Source organism: Scomber japonicus, chromosome 8, assembly GCF_027409825.1.
Source record: "Scomber japonicus isolate fScoJap1 chromosome 8, fScoJap1.pri, whole genome shotgun sequence".
Classification (NCBI taxonomy): domain Eukaryota; kingdom Metazoa; phylum Chordata; class Actinopteri; order Scombriformes; family Scombridae; genus Scomber; species Scomber japonicus.
Window position 1 is genome coordinate 19,872,989 of NC_070585.1, and position 19,518 is coordinate 19,892,506.

Below are 19,518 nucleotides of genomic sequence, written 5' to 3' on the forward strand. Positions count from 1 at the left end.
CTGTCCTACAGTTTAGGATCTAAACCATATTAATTTTTGATATATATACATTTTGTGTTTGAAGTCCCCACCCCACCATTGCAACAAGAACCACATTCCAATGTTGAAAATAAGGAAAAAGGTAATATGGAATAAAATTGTATCTATTCAAAATGTAATCCAATAAAATATATGTATATATTATTTCAATATATGTACAAGTACATGTCATGTTTAGAGAACAATTTACAATCTTGTTTTGGAACAGGAAGAACTGAACAACATAGCACTCAGATTAGATATAAAGAGTAAATGTGCATTCATGCTCTGCTGTTTAAGAAGTGGAAAGGTCTCAGGGTTTAGTCATGCTGACCAAACTCTCTGGTTACTTTTATTAAATAGGCCTATTGTAAAATGGTAGAATAAAAATTGGGTAGGCTATTGCTTTCCAGAAGTACTGATGTGCAAATTTTACATGCACAATGAAATCTACCTAAATATTATATTGCTAAGCCACAGATGTTTCAGCTTTGTTTGCTTGGCACTGCAAACTATATGCAAAAAGTCAGCTTAACTCCACTTTTTAGACAGGAAACTTTAGTATCTTGAAGAGATAAATAAAATAGCCTATGATTTTGGTTCTTTTGACTTGAGGGGAAAAAAGCACAGGTGTAATTTATAACATGAATGATTGCACTGTTCCATGTTGTCACTGTCAGCCTAGTAATTACTGACCAAAATAGACACTTTACCATGCAGTGTCATTTTCATTTTAAAATAAAAAAGATTAAATTGAAATACAACCTTTTTTTTCTTTTTTCTGGTCAAAAAGGGATGAGCAGAACTTTAAAAAATGGTTTTCTTTTCATATTTAGAATAGTACATCATTAAATCACTGGCAAACAGAAACAAGAAAGGACCAATTTTTGTCATATTCTGAGACCGGATGTCATCATCAAGACAATAGCGCAATAAAGTTTAAAAAAACATTCCTGTCTGTCTCTTTTACTATTTTTAAATTGTCAACATATCCTCCATTTATGAAGTTGAATGTTCTCGTTTAAACCTTTTCAGCGTTTTTTCAAATGTATAATAATTTTAAAGGCCAGATTGTACAACTGTTGAAATGTACTGCAACATATGGACTTGGATTTCTAATTGTGTGTCCACCCCATTACAAAGGGATTACATCAATGAGGTGAGGCTAAATAACAGAAAACACCTGTCTGTATAATGAAATATAGTTCAGCACTATCACAAACAGCTCCAAGCATCCACCAAAATGACCATGTAGTTGATTTAATGCCTCTTTGAAAACAGTTTCAACAAAAACATTATAACCTTCATGTAGTGGGAATTTACTGCAGGACTGTTGTATTAGACTACAATACTTTTAGCAAGGTGGACATGATTGGCACTGGTAACTACTGGCAACAACTAATATATGTCATTTAGTATTTGTATTGTTTATTCAAGTAATTCAACTGTTGTTTACAAGAGGCTATCTGGTAGACACCACCACACACAAACATGGCAGACAGAGGAGCTCTGTTGTCAGTACAGTTTCGTGCAAATAAGCCAACTCATTACACAGGCAACATGGTGACCCTGGTCTGTTTGGGGTTTTTATTCAAGACGCTGAAGGTGTTAAAAGTATGTGGCGATGATGATAATGATGAAGAGGCAGAGATGTGTGTATCATGAGTGAAATGAGGAAAACACCAGAAGAGGCAAAAGGTCAGTTTGAAGATGTCGCAACAGGCCCAGTTGGCTGTTCGACGACTTCTGTTCTCCATCTCATACTTTAAGGTTACTGAAGTTAAGTAATCGAGTAATTCTACTATAATAACAGGGTGCAAAAACAGATGGTGGTTCAGGATAGTTATCAAAATCAACCAAAGCAATATATCAACTCAGCCAGGCAAGTCAAAATAACAGCTTTGCTCAGTCATGGATAGATTTGTAATTTTTCAATTTAATTAAGCTCTAACACCTTGTTATCAGAAATGACAGAGCTCCATCATCATATTTACCTTTCTATATTGACATAGAAATACATGTGGAACAGATATTTACAGTTATATAAGACAAAGTGATAAAATACCTCTTTTGTATCTGCACAACAATATGTCAAACCTCCCAAATATATTATAGTAACCTCTAAAAGTGCAACTGTAGCTAATTGTCACATAAAGATAGATTTAAGTTGAATAGTATTAAACTGTATCAGCTGTATCACTAAGGTAATCAGCCCTTACAACTAAAGTAATCACTTGTTGGAAGTTAACCACGCTGTTCCGTCTACGGGACGGGACGGATGTTAGGAGGTAGCCACAAGTTCTTCTGAATGTTTTAAACACCAACCCTTAAACATATATATTCATGCCGTACATCGTTGGAAAGCTTAGATTGTCCTGATTCATTCAAGACCACTCACGACTTATATGGTTGCTCACAGCCGTAATAGTATTAGCGATTAGCTCGGCTAGCCACTCAGCTAAGTGAGAAAAGCTATAATGCCTACATACCTTCAAAGTCTTCCCTTTATCCACAACGATCATCTTATGACTCAGCACTTTCTGTACAGCTCGCCAAATATCCATTCTTGTGAAATATGAAATCCGTTTCCATAAAACCGGAATATTTTCCTCAATATGTCAACATGTATTTAGTCCAACACGTAACGTAATAACACAAATAACAAATCATATACGGTCCGTTTACGTCATTTCCTGACCTGCACGTCCATCTCAGAGTACACGTGACTAGATGTTTACGACCGTGAGCCTCTTCTGCTTCTGACGACACCACACACAAGCCAATCGGTGTTTAGGATTAGGCAGTACATGTCTCCAAAGCCAATGAGGACATGTGACCGACAACAATGACGACATGACTTTGATTGACTGCTGTTCTAGCCTATGGAAATATTCGGTGAAATGAAGTTGATAACCCTTTAGCCAATAGTCAGAGGTTTCCAACGGTGTATGACACTAAGCTATTAGTTTGGCTGTCCATAAACAAACTCCAAGCGTAACCAGCGTGCGCCCGGTGCGTAAAAGAGTTGAACCATATATCATTACGCACACGGCATTTTGGTACACGGTTGGTTCTTCTTCGACTTAACATATGACTTCTACCAAAATAAACAGATAGATAGATAGATAGATATGGCCAAACAAAAAAATATGGTTATATGTAATAATAATAATAATATTAATAATAATAATAATATGGCGTCAGCTTTCATTAGAGACCAAGATTTTGATTGTAGGCAAAGGGGTTGTGAAGTTATAGGTGTTTGATTGCGGTTATACAGCTTTGGTAACCAAGTGTCCATTTGGAGTCTCCAAAAAGGACCTAAGGAAAACGCATGGACATACCTGTTGAAAAACAATTCTGAAAAATTCATTTTTTGGTCTTTTGACTCCAAATTTGGACTGCATGAAGCCAAGACCTGTGGCTGTAGCCTCATTGTGTCTATATCCTGCTGAGAGGTCCCTGAATGTCTGTACACATGTCATTGTAAAGGCAAACCTATGGGCGAGTAAACAACCCCATCATTGTAACCTCTGCCACTCTTTGTCAGTAAGTCACAGAATCACACAGACACTTTTACAAGAATCCTGAGAGTGTTTCCTTTCCAATGATACCAGACACATCTCTGAGTCTCAAACTATGTGGGATCTGTGCTGCTCACAACTTGGGCATGTCGTTTAGGCTAACAGCATAAAAAACAGGGGCGTGTGTTAAGTGGTTAAAAAGTGGTTTAGTACGAGATGCACAGGGGCCACTCAGGAGGTGGTGGTGGTGTTGTTATAGTACCTGCAATTACCAATTCAAAGATAACAAACACATAGGCATAATTTACAATATGTCCTCTATTAAGCATTAGTAGGTTAAATGGGGAGGAGTATTACAGTCTATTTTGAAGTAAGTATTATGGTGGATCTAAAGGTACATTAAAATGTGTGTTCAAGGCATCAAGGTAAGTACAGAGTAAGTATTTTCTGAACAGTAAATGTTAAGTATAATAGTTATTAGGTAAGTTATAGGACTACTGTTGAAGTAAGTAAAAAAAGTATTAGGGTCTGAAAGTAAGTATTAAAGATAATAGTATATTATTATTATTAGTATTATACTTATATAGGATAATATTAAGATTAATATTCAGTAAGTATCAAATATAATAAATACAATTATATAGTTGAAAGTACAGATTTCAGATTGGATTGTCAGGTTGGTCATGTGTAGTGCGCTATGGGCTGTTGAATGAGTGAGGCTAGCCCACATAGAAGACTGGGCTACAGTCAAGGTCCTGATGCCTTTAACCACCACACCCAAAGTACTGTTCCTAGAGTCAGAATCTGGGGGGGGGGGGGGGGGTTGTATACTTACCACCTGACTGCCACAGACCAGTTGTTAACATACACTGTTAAAGTAGTGTCCATCTTCAATCAAGGTTATCTTTTCATTTGCCAGATTGATTGGATGGCTGCTTTTCTGGTTGACTGCTGGAGACACCTGTGGTGTCCAGGACAACAACAACAGGTTAGGAATTAGTAGCCTGATTACACAAACATGCATGATGATGTATCTACTTGTATTTACAGGAATATTGATAAAAAAAATAATTTGCAGCATAGGCAAACAAGAATTAATGTCTTAATGTCATATTTTCTGCATGAAGGAAATATTTTATCCAGATCTGTTTATTACAATGCAGCTCCTAAAGTCTGGTGTAGGTGCCCTGCTGGTTTGTGGAGGTTTGATGCTGCAGTAAAATATGTCAGTTTACCTGTTCCAAGTCTCCTGCTGACTTCAGCATATGCTATAAATGATGCTCTGTGGTCAGGGCTGAAACTCCAGAGATGAACTCGAGCTAACGTGGGTCTGAGGGATGCATCGCTCTGTTTCTGGGCATCCCCTCGTCATCAGCCAGATGTCAGGCTCGTGTCTGGCAACTAACTGTCATCCTTTGGAAATGCAGCAGCATAAGCTCGATCTTGCAGACATTTTTAATTTAAAGTAGTTATTGTAGTACTTCTATTTGTAATTGTAATTTATACATGTAAGACAGTGGTTTAGTAAGGTAATTAGGTTTAACATACAGCAAAATACCATCCCTGTTTTTCATTGCTGGCCTGTGGACATGATGGTTATAATCCAGGCCTCAGTGTACATCAAGATGTGGTCGATCAGCATGTAGTATAAATGGCAAATTATAAATAACATTAAACATATTTTATCTGATAGATGAAGGATATGAAATGCTTTCTTATTTCTCCAACTGATATGTCCAAAGGGAACCATGTGATTGTGAACGCACACATAAAGTGCATAACTACTTCCCCGAAAGGCAACAACTTTTCTCATCCCTCAGCCACAGAACAGGGATTGTGTGCACAGTCTTGCTGAGTCCACATGTTGGTTTGGCTTTTGGGCACTGACTGAAATCACTAGGGCAATTTGGGCAAAAATAAAAAAGACAGTTCAAAAAGTACAGTCAAATCAATAAAGGCCAGTATCTGCAATAGTAAGACTTGAACCAAACCAACCTTGTTCCCAGTTGATGCAGTAGAACATCAGTCACTTCTGTCAACTCTTCAATTCCTGACAGGATGTCTTCGTCAAGTACACACACAGTGTAGTTAAGAGCATATGCTGAAACTCCTATATCATCATGTCTACAGTAGAGATAGCAGAACAGTAGAACAGTCATTAGGTGGGAATCCCTCCTGATGACGTGTTACTGGGGGGGTGGTCCTGGACCTCCACCTGTGTTCACCTGTCAGTATGTGTAAAATAATGTTAATTTGTCTACAGTGGCCTACTAATTTAGAGGTTTCATGATCTGGGCAGTAAGTTAAATTAATTTGACTGTCTAGTCAGAGTATGTTTTATTTCGACAGGTAAGATTAGTGCATCCAGGAAGCTTTGTATTTCGTTTATCTCAGCTGTTTTTCAGCTCTAGTGAGTCAGTGGGGACCTGTTGGGTTAGGAAGCATGTTTTGTTTTGTTCGTGATTTGGCGCCACCTGCAGCCTTTCTCTTTGATAGACACATATGAGGGTTTGTCACGTTAGTGTTAAACTACTTTTCCCACATGGACAGGACTTTTTTTTAAAAAAAGAAAAGGCTCTTGCCTTGATGATGAACTGGTCATATTTTGTTTCTGTTTGACATTGTTGTTGTTTTTTTTTTAAATTATTCTAAATATGAAAATAAAATAAAACCATTTCTTTTAAAGTTCAGCTCATCCCCTTTTGACCAGAAAAAAAATATTGTATTTTAAAACGAAAATCAAATAACCACTTTGTTTTTTGTTTTCCAATGCTCTTTCCTGAAAACAAAATCGGATGGCCAAAAGATACACGGACCAATGCAGCCATGTTTGATTTTATTAGCTGCAGCTGTGTAACAATTCAAAATGTCCTGTGTGAAATATGCCAGTTTTTACACGAGGAAAAAATAAAAATAAAATAAAACCATAATATTTTTGTAACCATCACGGTGTATATTTATGTACGCCATAGCTTATTATTTGTATTATTATTATTTTATTGTCTGCTAATGAAAGCTAATGTATAAACCAACTTGGAATAAATCTGTCACATGATTCTATCTTAATACAAGAAATATTGTAACAACTAAAATTCGACAATAGTAGGCTACTGGTCAATCTCGTAGTCAAGACAAGCCATTGCCTCAGTGTTCTCAGTGGTAACGTCTGAAACATGGACCAATTTGTTTCGACTGTGAAATGTGAGTAATTCCCATTTACCACCGTTTCCAATACCAACCATTGTTTTAAGGCCGCCTTGGCAACAGAGTTTGTTCGAAGGGTTACCTAACTTCCAATCATTTGTTCCCACTGCTAATAGTTAAGGCTAATTAGCTAGCGTTAGCTTAGCTTGTTCATGTAAGCTAACCTTTGCTTTGACTTTTTCAGATATATCCCTGTTATATTGTTTTAAAGCAGTAGCCAATTTCATACATACAGCAGTTAACAAGACCTTTTTTGACTCCATCTCAATGATTAACTGGCCGAATGAAGTCGCAATCAAAGTGACAGAAAATTAGCTAATCAATCAAATATCAAAATGATTATATTCTAATTAAACAAAGACTTTTGAAATTACCTTCAAACATTCATTAGGACTGGCACTGGTTATTAAGAATGTGTACAAAACATTTGACTTCCCCACTCACTTCACTATTGTTAATCCTATAACAGGAAAGATAATACTTCTTGATAAGGCCTTTTTCTCTCCCATGGTGAAATTAGGGTTGCTGTCATAGAAGTGATATGTTTTGATGTGTGCTGTACCATCTCAGACATCATTTGTTTGGATTACTTGTCAACATGTCTTGATTTTGTTTTGTTCACATGCAGGCCTCACAGATAAATTGCTGCAGAAACAGCAGGCAGATTACAATGAGGTGATAGAGAAGATCTTCGCTGAAGTGTCTGGCCTAGAGGATCACCTCAAAATACTGGATCCACAGGTATATACAAGTGTGAGAGTGAGTGACAGGTCTGACTATAGCCCACAGTATTGTTTATTGAAAACAACATTTAAACATGTATATATTAGCAGAAATCTTCAATTTCACAGTTCTTTCTTTTGTAATGAAGTTCATATCTTATGTAATGCCACCAAGCATTTTTATACTTTCCCACTTTCTTAGAAAAGGTTTAATGTAACTCATCAGTCTGGTTCTACCATAATTTACATGAATGAAAGTTTTACGTTGTATTCAAAACAGGAACATTTTTAAAATAAAAATACACAGTTTTCTCCACTATTTCCATTTTCCTTGTAGTTTTTTCTAAGATAATGTGACTTGTCACCTCTATGTGGCCTATAAGATGGGAAAATAGCATCTTGTATTAATATTTATTTTTCCTACTCATATTACAGCTTGAGGAGTGTGCCATTCAGCTGTGGAACTGGGCAGTAACCAAGAATGTGGGCACCACCATAAGTAAAACTCAGAAAGCCAAAGGTAGACTTATGCAATTAAAAAAAAAAAAAGTATGATAAATATGTCATCATCCAAAATATTAACATTGTGTATGAATACAAGTTGGGATAGTCAGGATAGTGTCATGTCATATTGATATGTGGTCATCATCTTCACAGTGCGCCATGTCGCATGTAGTCTTTTGTACTGCTGTGAGCCTGAGAATCCAACAGAGGGCATCATCCGCAAGCAGATCTTGGTAAGCTTTACTGTAGTGCTGAACATTTCTGGAGGACAAGTTCTATTTGTCAGTGTCTATTCTTTACAGATGGCCAGCAAAACAGGAAGAACCTGGCTGGACTGCAAAAATCTCCAGATGGCAGATAATTTCCTAAGGCTTGCTGTCAAGGTGAAGAAAAAACCCCACTCAAATATAAAGAGAAAGTGTAAATATGATCTGTACAAATGTCTTCATGTACAAAATCTCTAGAGCCTGGAAACCCTCTATAGCCAGCTAACATCCAGAGGTGACTCTGCAGCTGACATTGGCTCATCCAAAGGCGATGTGGAGAAGGATCTGCTTCGAATTCTCTCCTACCAGGCAGAATCGGTGAGTTGTTGCACATGTGATGTTCAACACCTTCAACGTGAATATTTGTTCTTGTGATATTTGGCAGCTGAGGAGGTGCTATTCTGACAGACTTGCAGTGTGAAGTGTGAGACAGCTAAAATGCAAACTGAGAAACAATGAGAGAGGAAAATCTTATTCTGTTAATGAGGAATTTTATTTTATTTTTTTGATGATATTTAATATGAAATTAAAGTATCAGCTTCTTTCAGGCCATAAGTCAAGGGAATAACCATGAGGCTGTGGCCTGTATGGACCGCTGTAAAGACATGCTGCTGCGGCTACCAAAAGAAGTAAAGAAAGCTTATTTCACATTTTACAATGCTATTAGAAAAGGAGGGCATGTTCACATTTTTTCTTACAGTGTTTTACATATCATGCAGACTGCGTACCTCTCCCTTTTGTGCTACAACTTTGGAATAGACACTTACAACATGAAAAAGTTTGAAGACAGTGCATTCTGGTTGAGGTAAATATTATGATGTTTCATTTCAACAGAAAAGTGCAGAGAAACAATTCTGTGGGAAAAAGTTATAATTTTGTTATAAGTATATAATTTGTTTGTATTTCAGCCAAAGCTATGACATTGGGAAGTTGAATGCGAAATATGCTCCTGGATCTGAAGTCCAGGTTAGACAGTGTAGTACATAGTTTGGCAGAAGCAGGGTTGTATACTGTATATGTACAAATTAGAAATAACTATATTGTTTCAATTGTCTTCAATATTCATCTCTTTAGGCAAAGGCTTTGCGGCTCCTCGCCACTGTTTATTTTGAGTGGGACTGTCAGAGGTTTCATGAGAAGGCTCTTAATGCTGTCAGCTTAGCAAACAAGGTGGGATATGAAAAATAATTTTCACTATGTAGTTTATACATGCGTTTTGACACATGCACAAAAAATACATCTCAGATGCTCTGTACCTTGTAACACTGCAATTTTACAGGAATGTGTGAGTGCCTCTGGGCGGTACTTAAAGATGAGAATACTCCTGAGATGCCGGGCCTCAGATGATCATATCAGAGCAGGTTAGTTATTACCAGACCTCCTTGAATAATTTATTCAGGACTTGATTAACTTAGGCAGCAGTGGGGCATCTTTGGCTTAGAGGTTATAGAAGTAGACACTTGAAAATAGAGTGTTACTGGTTTGATTCTCTGAAGCTACTGGAAAAAAGTGTGATTAGAATAGCTCCAAAAATGGCTACCAATGTGTGTGCAATATTTTTTCTAGTATTATGCACACTTAAAAGCAGATCATAATAATATCTTTTCAGGACTTAATGAGATGCTGGAATCTGAGGTTTCTCTTGAGGTGTGTCTTAGCACAGTCAAACTGCTCATGTCTGAAGACAGGTAAACACTCTCAACTGACTCACATATGAACATATAAAAATGCCCAGACATATACTGTTCAGCTTTGAATAATGTATGTAATGTAATGTATGTTTTGTTTAGAGAAGTGCTGGCATTTGAGTATTTAAAACGCGTGGGTCAGCACTTTGAGTCGTCCCCTGACCTCGGAACTGCTCTTGTTTTGCACATTGAGCTGCTGCTACAGAGAGGCAAAGAGCTTCTGGGCAAACAGAAAATAGAGGATATCATCACTGGTACTTTATGTAGTGACTCATGTCTGGAATATGTCTGATTTTAATAGAAATTTCATGGTACACTTCAAAGTAATACAAGTATGATGTATTTTATAGATAGCTGTGTTTCAGTATAACCTTTTTTTTTTTTTTTTTTTACACCCACTCAGGCCACTACACAGGTAAACAACTAAATCCACAGGCCCTCACAAGTCTACATGTCATGCTTTGGGATAAAGCATCCAAACACTTTGAGGTATGCCTAATACAGTACTCTGAAATTCACTAGATGTATTATATTGTGCATATTTGTATAATTATCAGTACAGTGGATCAGGTCAGTGGTAAGCACTGTCACCTCATAGCAAGAAGGCTTGTGTGGACATTGCCCTGATAGCCATAAGTGCAACACTCCTGGTTCGATTTCAGCCAAGGACCCTCAACCCATCTCTCTCCCTCCTTTCCTGTCTGTCTCCTCACTGCCCACTCTTCAATAAAGGCAAAGATGCAAAAAAAGAAAAGAAAAAAGTTTGTGGGTCCAGGTTGGGGCACCCTACCTCTGTTTTCTATTGGGAATAATCCTACCATTGCCTTTGATGAAGACTATGGCCTCAGTTCTATAATGAGTCCCTGATCACTGCACTGTGGCTACCTGCTGCTCAAAAATGCTTTGGATAGGTTCAATACAGATGATTTATTTCCATATGGGGATAAATAAGTATAATTGTATAATGTCTATCTTTCTTCCAAGGCCAAAAACTATTCTGAGGCTCTGCAGTGGTATAACTACTCCCTGAGTTTCTTTAAGGCAGGTCAGATGGACTCTAACTTGGCCAAACTGCAGAGGAACAGAGCTTCCTGTTTCCTGCAACTGAAGCAACTAGAAAAGGTAAGACAATTTGAGCCCTAATGCAATGGTTGACACATCTTGCCAATACATTTTTACTGTTTCTATATGTGATGCATGTTTACATCGGTGTAAACACTTGTGTTTATTAGGCAAAAGAAGCAATTAAAGAGGCAGAGAGATGTGATCCTGACAGTATTTTCACTCAGTTCAGTGTTTACAAGATTGCAGTGCAGGAGAACAATGTGGAGAAAGGTATCTACAAAACATAGGTTTTGTGCTGCATATACACAAAATTCAGTATCTTCTTCTCAGTGTGGTGATGAGACTATAATAGGTTATGTATTTGCACTAGCTGTGGAGGCAGTGAATGCTATGGGACTTCTGTCCAGGAGTCCTATGGCCAGTGAGGACAAACTGCTGGTATCTGAGAATGCTGCTTCCAATCTCCTTAGTCTGGCGGCTCAGATTGCTTTGGAGGTAAGACTCATCTCCAGTCTCATGAATGTGACTGTACACCAGTCTTAGAAATGTTTTGAAAATATGATGATATAGCTCCCAGCTGTGTTTGTGGGTGGGTAACCTGTGAGGAACCTGTTCTTGTCACTGCACACTCATACTGCTTGGTTAAGGTTTGCATGGGGTCAGGATCTGGAGAGAATAGTATAGATGTTTTGGGCGTGTTGCACCTTTCTAGGAAAAGCTCTTCACTGTTGGGTAAAAAGAATTAGCTGGGTTCAAAGGTAGCCATGACTGTCTCCCACCTCCAAGCTTACAGCACATAAACAAATGAAAAGTACAGAGGTGGTGTGCGCCTTTTAAAAGTTACATGAAATTGATATAATATCACGTAATTGTGATATTTACAAATTATACAAAATGTCAGTGGATGTACCCTTCACAGGCTATCAGAAACACTTCATAGTAATTTGTAAGCATAAGGTCTAGACAGAGATTCTTATTCATAGCAAATGTGTGTGAATCCCATTGTTACTACTTTTGTCCATGTGTGTATGTATCTAGTGTATGATGGCAATGATATTAATGCTAATAAGGATCTTCCCCTGTGGTAGAATGAACAGCAGGACACGGCCATGAAGGCACTGGAGAGTTTGTGTCAGAACTCCAAAGATGAAGCTCAGGTTCTGACTGCTCTCAGGTCTGTGAGAACTGGAATACACAATCCAAATGAAGAGTTTAATACACAAATAAACAAAATACCAGCAGAATAATCACATCTGTTATAATAAAATATCATTTTTTGTTTTTCATTCACCTCATGATCCACTGACCTATATTCTCTGGCTTCTCCACTGAAAGTGTGTCTCTGTATAATACAGTTAGTAGGTGAAAGAAAGGAGGTCAACACCAGTCTCTCCATTCATCTTTTTATAGGTGTTTGGTTCGACTTGTGCTATCCACAATAGAAAAATCCAGTGATGAGATGAGGTAAGGGGGAAGTACCTAATAAGGAGTGTTTTTCTTAATATTGCTTGTGCTGCTTTTTAATATATCACTCCTTGTAGGAATGTGAATCTGGATGTCCTGCTTCCATATATTAAAATGGGTGAGTACGTATGCAGCAGGGGTTAAAAGCATTTGTGGGAGAAAGGTCTGAACTGCAATATCTGATGTGCATCATAACCAACAAATGTTTTGTTTGCCATCACTACAGCTCTGCAGAAAGTTTCACACCAATCTTGCATGACTGTTGAGAAACGCACAGAGGAAGCTAACTGGTTTAGGAAGATTGGTACTAAGATTCTTTCTCTCCTTGTCACTTCAATCTGACATAGTATGCTATCGCTTAAAATCTTGCAGTACCTTCCTATATGTGTGTTTGTCTTTGTTACAGCTTGGAACTCGGCTCTGCAGTGCGAGAGCAGTCCTGACAGAATGAGGGATTTCTTTATGCTCTCTTACCAGGCAAGTACACTTATTAGCTTTGTCAAGTTATTTAATCAATGCCTACAGTATAGTATGTGGGTGTAGATCAATAAAACCTAAACAGAGATTTAACACAATAAAAAAGATAAACATCAGTATAGGATAAAGAATCACAGTGATCCACAGTGCTCCCATCCTGAAAGTTACCACCATCTTATTGACCATAACTTCGCCAGAATGTCTGTGATTACACCTAGTATGCATAGTAACAATTTTTAAGCTTTATTTTTCCAGGAGATGTTGACTGAGTGTACATGATTTTATTACATGCAACTGCCCTGTTGAAGGTTCTGCTGTTGAATGTTGAGTAGGTATTTCAGAGAAAGAGATGAACTTCAAAAGTAGTTGTTGAATGAAGAAAATGTTTTGAATTCTTTCCCTACCACAAATGTTCCAGTTGTCTTGTGCTCCAAAATCACAGAACCTCATGTCACAAGTCACAAGATCGCTCTTGTTTTGGACTAACCAGCTCTTCTTACCTCTGGGTTAACACTATCAAAATGGAAATAAATAAGAAATGCTATACTATATACTACTACTATGACAGGTTACTTCCTATTTAATACATGTGTGCATCTCTGTGAACACGTAGCTCTCCCAGCTGTGCCCTCCTGATCGTGCACTGCTCATGGGCCAGAAGACATGTCTTCTAATGGCTGCTGCCGCCTCTTTGGAGCTCTGCAGGAAGTCTCCTTACTCTGCCCAGGTGTGCCACCCACTCTCACTGCCCATCTCCCACATTTAGCCCACTCTTTATCAACATGGATAGAAATTTACCAAGACCAGTGGCGATGGGACATGACTGTCCACATCACTGGTGCTGACGTAGATGCCTTATTTTAATCCCTCTGCCTTGTGAGGGACTGAACACTAGATGGAGATGATGAGTTCAAAATGATTGCTTTGCTTCCATTTGTGTACAGACTGAGGAGCTTACTCAGGCTCTGGAGCATATTCAGATCTGTTGGGAGGTGTGGAAAACTCTGAAAGCATCAGGTACCGTATTGTTACTCTAATGAGTATTAATAAATTACAGTCATTTTTATTCATTTGCACACCCTAGCCTGATAAAACAACAATTACACATTTAGCTTTTTTATAAAACATGAATTCATAGGAAGCTCCCCAGCGGACCCAACAGACACTCTTCTGCTGTTGTATGAGTTTGAGGCTCGTGCTAAACTAAATGACCCCAAGGTTGAGACGGTACTGGAGTCTGTCCTGGAGCTTGAAAATGTTGAAACCAAAGTGTTAGAGACCATTGCAGGTAAGACAAAAACATTGCTGTATTGTTGATCGTATATTAGTTGACATGCTTAAAGAAAAACACACCAGTATGACCAGTATGCTGGCATCTTTTCTACAATATGTAGCTTTAGCCATGGAGCCTCCAGCCCACTTTCCTCTGCTGTGTAAGAAGGCCTTGAGAGTTGCTGTCTCTCTGCACAAGAAACAACCACAGACTGACCTGGCGCACTGCAGGCATGCCCATCACTACTCTGCATTAAAATACCTCAGACATTTCATTAACGATCCATTCCCATAAGATGAAAGGGTTTCTGACGTTTCTTTCCTGTCCCCATCCTCAGCAAGTGTGTTCACAGCCTGATCAAACTGTCCCTTCCAAACGGTGTGTCAGAGGTGGAGGCCCATGTACTAGAGGAGGTGTGGGGCTACTACGAGGAGGCCCTGTCCATCATTGCAGCCGCAGTGAGTCAGCACCAATCACACACATCCATCGCTTGGCTCCCACCCCCTGTTCCCTCCAACAGAACGGCTCCCTGCCATAACTAACCCCCTCTCTTCCACTCCATGCCTGCCTGCTGTTCTAGAAGCCTCTTTTTATCAATGGGCTTTCAGCCGCACTTCAATTAGCAGATGCTTCCATTCACCACCCCCTTCCTGCCAATTTGAATGTTAATGTGCTGTACAAATCATCACACTGCCGGTGAGCTACAGCTCTGAAAGAGGCATCAAATTATTGAGACATTACCCTGCTTTAGAGGCAGCGCATATTTCCCCTTTCATATTGAGTGATTACTCGAAAGCTGTGGAATTCTTTGGATCAAAGTGAAAGCCCAAGATAAAAGTAGACTGAAAAACGAATTCAACTTTTAAAATGATAGACCTTGGGAGTTTGTTTATGGTCTGGTTTAAACATTACAAGCAAGCATTAGTAAAGGTTAACATACAGTAGGACAGGATTGGATTAAAGTTGTTGTTGTTGCCTTGTTATTACAGCCGTAACCCACTAAAACCAGATTTTCTTTTGTACATTTGACTTCAACGAGTCACCCAGGTGGCCACCATTAAATGGGCTTTTGACTGACTTTCTTCTCTTCTCTGTAGCTGGATGACTTCCCAGAGATGGAGATCCTGTGGTTGTTGACTCGAGCTTGGAACACAGGAATATTGCTGTACAGCCTGGCTCAGTACCCCGAGGCTGAGAAGTGGTGTGGGCTAGCAATGAGCTTCGTCCGCCACCTGGGATCTCTGCAGGAGAGCTACGAGACGCAGGTAGAGGACAGTGGCACTGGGCAGAGAGAGGGGAAGAATGAAACAGACGGGGTTGGTTGTAGCAATAGAGCGTGACAGAGTCTCTGTCGTCCTGCTAGTTAGGCAAATGTGACGAAGGCTTTAAGCCAAGCATATACCCAGGTCTTATTCTGACATACAGGCATATAGGCATCATTGCAAACCTTTGAGAGTGGAGACGTTTTAAAGTTTAATACTTGGTTGTTACCCACAGATGTCCAGTCTCTACAGTGAAATCTTGGACAGGTTGGACAAAGCCAAGAGGAACCTCATAATGGAAGAATAACCAAACTGGGACAGGTCAGCTGTTGTCAGACTAGTGTTGAAAGACATTATGTCATTATATTGACTCAGGTCCTTCACTTTGTTGCAGTTACTGTAGTTGTGGTTCAATGTTCATCCAGCGTTTGATAAATTGTTAAATATTAAAAATCTGGTGTTTGGTGTCCCAGTAGCCTAGTGGTTGAAACATACATTGCATACATTCCCAGTTCAATTCAAGTCAGGGACTTCTGTTGCATGTCACTCCACTCCCACAATTGTCCATTAAATAAATGCTTAATTTTCTGTATAACTGTTTATGTTCTGATTATTTCTAAAGCCACTGAGTTATTTCAGTTGTAGTCAGTGGAATAACAAGCACATCAAAATCATAACTGAGTCACATATTTTATTCTCAAACAAATAAACTCTTGTCAAGTCCCAAAATAAAACCCAAACAAAAGTAGCAGGACTATGTTCCCTCATGACTAGGACAGGGAAGACCATGAGGCCAAGTGTCCTGATAGGCTGTACCACCTGCAGTGACAGGAAGGAAACTACTGTACAATCAAAGGGTTCATGTTTGCAAGCACTTACTGCACAGATGTGCTATAACATAAACATCATCACCCAAAAGTACAAACAAGAACCCTGACCCCCCCCCACCCAAAAAATAAAAGTATATGTCATCATTTCTCTCATCAGAACAAAGACCCTCATCAATTATACACACACAGAGGCATTCAGGTTCCATCTTGTTATATATCACAACCTCAATGGAAAGAGTAAAATGAAATCAAGTTCTTTGGGCTTTGACATGGCTGACTGAGGTATGAATACCACACACATCATTAACAGTCAGCTGTATTTCAACTAACACCAGAGAGGACCAATTCTAAGCTTCTAAATGATGTATTGATCAATGCTCCTGGTTTCTGTGATATTGTGTAGGTTTCTGCCTGCATCTCTTTTGAATTATTTTACAATATATTTTTTTTAAATCTATACACCCAGACACGTTCCACAAGAAATCACATGTAGACAGGCCCTATTTTTAGGGAATCGAATTCCCAACTGACTAGTTAAGTGTTCCAATAGGCATTTGAAGAGAAATACCAACAATACAGCACATTTGTATGGAAATTATATCTCAAGAGTAGCTCAAACTTTACTTACCTGACATTTGTGGTCTATAAAACATGTTTGTCCCAGTTTGATTCACACATGCATGAAGCACAGGTGAGGGGGATCTGCTGGGGGCTTATTTACATTGTACAGCTACCACACCCTTTGAAACAGTCTGCAAGCAGTTTATAAATGGCTCTGTTCCCTTCGGTTATTCCCTGAACTCTGGTTTTGACACAGGTAATGACAGCTGGTTTAGCAGTGGTGCCTGGCAGGTGGGCACACCTGTTCAGAAAATGCCTGCAGGTACAGGTGCTCTATGTGTGGGAGAGAGCAGGGGACCCAGAGGTCTAGGTTACCACTTCATGTTGGGTCTGGCTCTCTGAGGAGAAAAGAAAAATCCCTTTGCACTCTTCAAAAAAGTTGAGGAAGAAAAGCGAGAACGTTCACAGGATCAGGGGCGACAGTATTCCTTCTTGAGACGTGCCCTCTCGCATGCACACATTAACATACAGTGCCAAGATCTGCATGGGAGGGTGGAGCAGGTCATTTCAATCCTGGTGATGCCATAAAGCCAACTCAAGGGTTACCACACCGATGGCGTTGAACAAGCTCCCCGCCTCACAAAAAAGAGAAGACACATAATACAACCTGATTATACTACTCAGTTGAAAATGCCTTTAAAAGCGACAGTACCATGAGTACGTTTGACTGCTGTGAACTATGTCATCGCCCAAACACGGCCTTTCAGTCGCAGGGGAAATGGTATCTGTACGTTTAGATTCCTGAACTGGTCTAGCTCACTCCAGACGCACTTAGGAGCTCAACACAGTGGTTCAGCATCTGCCAACAACAGATTCATTAAGAATTCATACGTTTGTAGATACACAAAGCATATAGCTTTAATCAAACCCAACTTTAGTGTTGTTTTTTTTTGGTAGGGGCACAATCCAAAACAGGTTATATTGACTCTTTAATTGTTAGGACATCCAATACAATTATTGTCTTGTTCTACCCGTTTTAAGGCCACCATCATGGCGGCAGATAGGACAGTACCATGTGACCATTCAATCAGAAGAGAATCCTCTTGGAAGGCAGAGAGTGTAATAGGGTGGTCTGCTGCTCAACATGAGTTAGGAGGCTTTGGCTGTCCAAATTGTAATCCAATGGCCAAATCGGTCTTTAATTACACAGGAAAAAGACTGAAATACAGGGGAGAAAAAGGCGCCCACAGAGGTGAGACTTTGTTTTATCTATTGCACTCAAGTTAGGCCTCCTGGCAGTTGGAGGACACAAAAAGTAAGGAAAGATGAGAAGGTTTCCTCTCGTTTCCTTGTCAATTGTGTGCAGCCTCCCTCACAGACAACAGGTAGTCACAAAACAGAATTTGTATTTGATGTAAGGCAGTTTGGTGTTTTGCAGAGAGCCCAGTTACACTTCTCTACCCCCATCCATTACACAGAGCAGCTAAAATCCACAAGCAAAAAATCCCACAAAGAAAAGAAAAAGAAAAAAACAACAAAAAAACAAAAACAAAAGGAAAAACAAAATCTAACAGCCCTCCAAATTGACAATTCTAGTGAAGTGTAAAATGTGTAGTTTTTAATATGTAGTAAAATCTCAGTAGGATTTTATCATTTATCTCGTGATTTCATAATATAAATGTAGAGATTCACAACGCATTTCTTCCTCTTGATCTGCCTCCCAAGATGTCTTTATCGGCTGCAGCACAGACAACTGGCAGACGACCAAACAGCAAGCTGGTTTGTGATAAATAGATCACCAGTTTGTAGACTCCTCCGATAATTTCCTCAGTCATTATAAACAAGAGATGACTCCTTGAACAGTACCATCAGCAGGGCTAGATTTTATCCAGTCATTTTAGAAAAAAACCCCAAAAAACCCTTAATTGGTCTTCACTTTTCATCTTGCGTGTCTTTTTAAATGTGATTTGATGAACATTTACAAAGTGTTCCAACTTGGTATGATTTGTCTCTGTTCCCCTGCAACTTCTTCTGAATCCCAACTCCTCTGTCCAGATTTCTGTAAAACATTCTGATCTTCAGTCAGTCCCAGTCTACAAAAAGGATTTTATTCCTTTTCCCTTTTGTTGTCATTTGACAAATTCCTTTAGAATGGCATTTCCAGTCTTGAATGGATTTGTTGAGAAACTCATGCAGGGGTGTGCACAGTCACAGTAATGGTGATAAGACTTCTTTTTCATTTAGAGAGTAACATAATGATGACACTAAAACTTGATATGAAACATATCTGCAAAAAGGAGGTGAGGAGGGGGGCTATTTGGGCTTGGGTGGGGTCTCTGGGAGGCAGGAGGGGAGGCTCTGCATCGACGCAGAGGGGACGGCAGGGAGCTCAGAGCTTCTCTGAAGAGGGGATCCAGATGTAGGGACCAGACTGCTCCTCAATGATTAGCTTGATTTTGTTGTAGATTTCCTCTAGTGAGTCACCCTGTACAATAGCTGGAGATACAAACACAAACCTAATCAATCAACTCATCCATACAGTCATCATTTCAATTGTTTAATCAAGCCAAAATGATATTTGCTGGATCCAGCTTCTCAAATGTAAGAATTTGTTTAATTTCCGTATTTTATCTTCATTTTGATTTTCCAAATATCTTTAA

General features: G+C 39.1%; 2 protein-coding genes across 4 annotated transcripts in view; one reads left to right on the forward strand and one right to left on the reverse strand.

Moving 5' to 3' along the window:
• Positions 1-6,715: 6,715 nt before the first annotated feature.
• On the forward strand, positions 6,716-15,774 carry tex11 (testis expressed 11). The gene is made up of 29 exons (XM_053324030.1): positions 6,716-6,743; positions 7,375-7,487; positions 7,904-7,988; positions 8,126-8,205; positions 8,275-8,355; positions 8,437-8,556; positions 8,787-8,867; positions 8,958-9,043; positions 9,147-9,204; positions 9,313-9,408; positions 9,518-9,599; positions 9,848-9,926; positions 10,029-10,180; positions 10,330-10,415; positions 10,911-11,048; positions 11,159-11,261; positions 11,362-11,486; positions 12,080-12,165; positions 12,402-12,455; positions 12,533-12,573; positions 12,682-12,759; positions 12,862-12,932; positions 13,546-13,659; positions 13,877-13,949; positions 14,071-14,220; positions 14,327-14,435; positions 14,543-14,663; positions 15,303-15,470; positions 15,703-15,774. The coding sequence occupies exons 1-29, from the start codon at positions 6,716-6,718 to the stop codon at positions 15,772-15,774; spliced, it is 2,730 nt and encodes a 909-aa protein (XP_053180005.1).
• Positions 15,775-16,138: 364 nt separating this feature from the next.
• The window catches only part of dlg3 (discs, large homolog 3 (Drosophila)), a 79,258-nt gene continuing 75,878 nt past the window's right edge, over positions 16,139-19,518 (reverse strand). For all 3 annotated transcript variants that reach the window (XM_053323207.1, XM_053323208.1, XM_053323210.1), the window contains one exon: positions 16,139-19,354. In XM_053323207.1, coding sequence (XP_053179182.1) covers positions 19,248-19,354 — 107 coding nt within the window. In that variant the 3' untranslated portion in view covers positions 16,139-19,247. The remainder of the gene's footprint in view (positions 19,355-19,518) is intronic.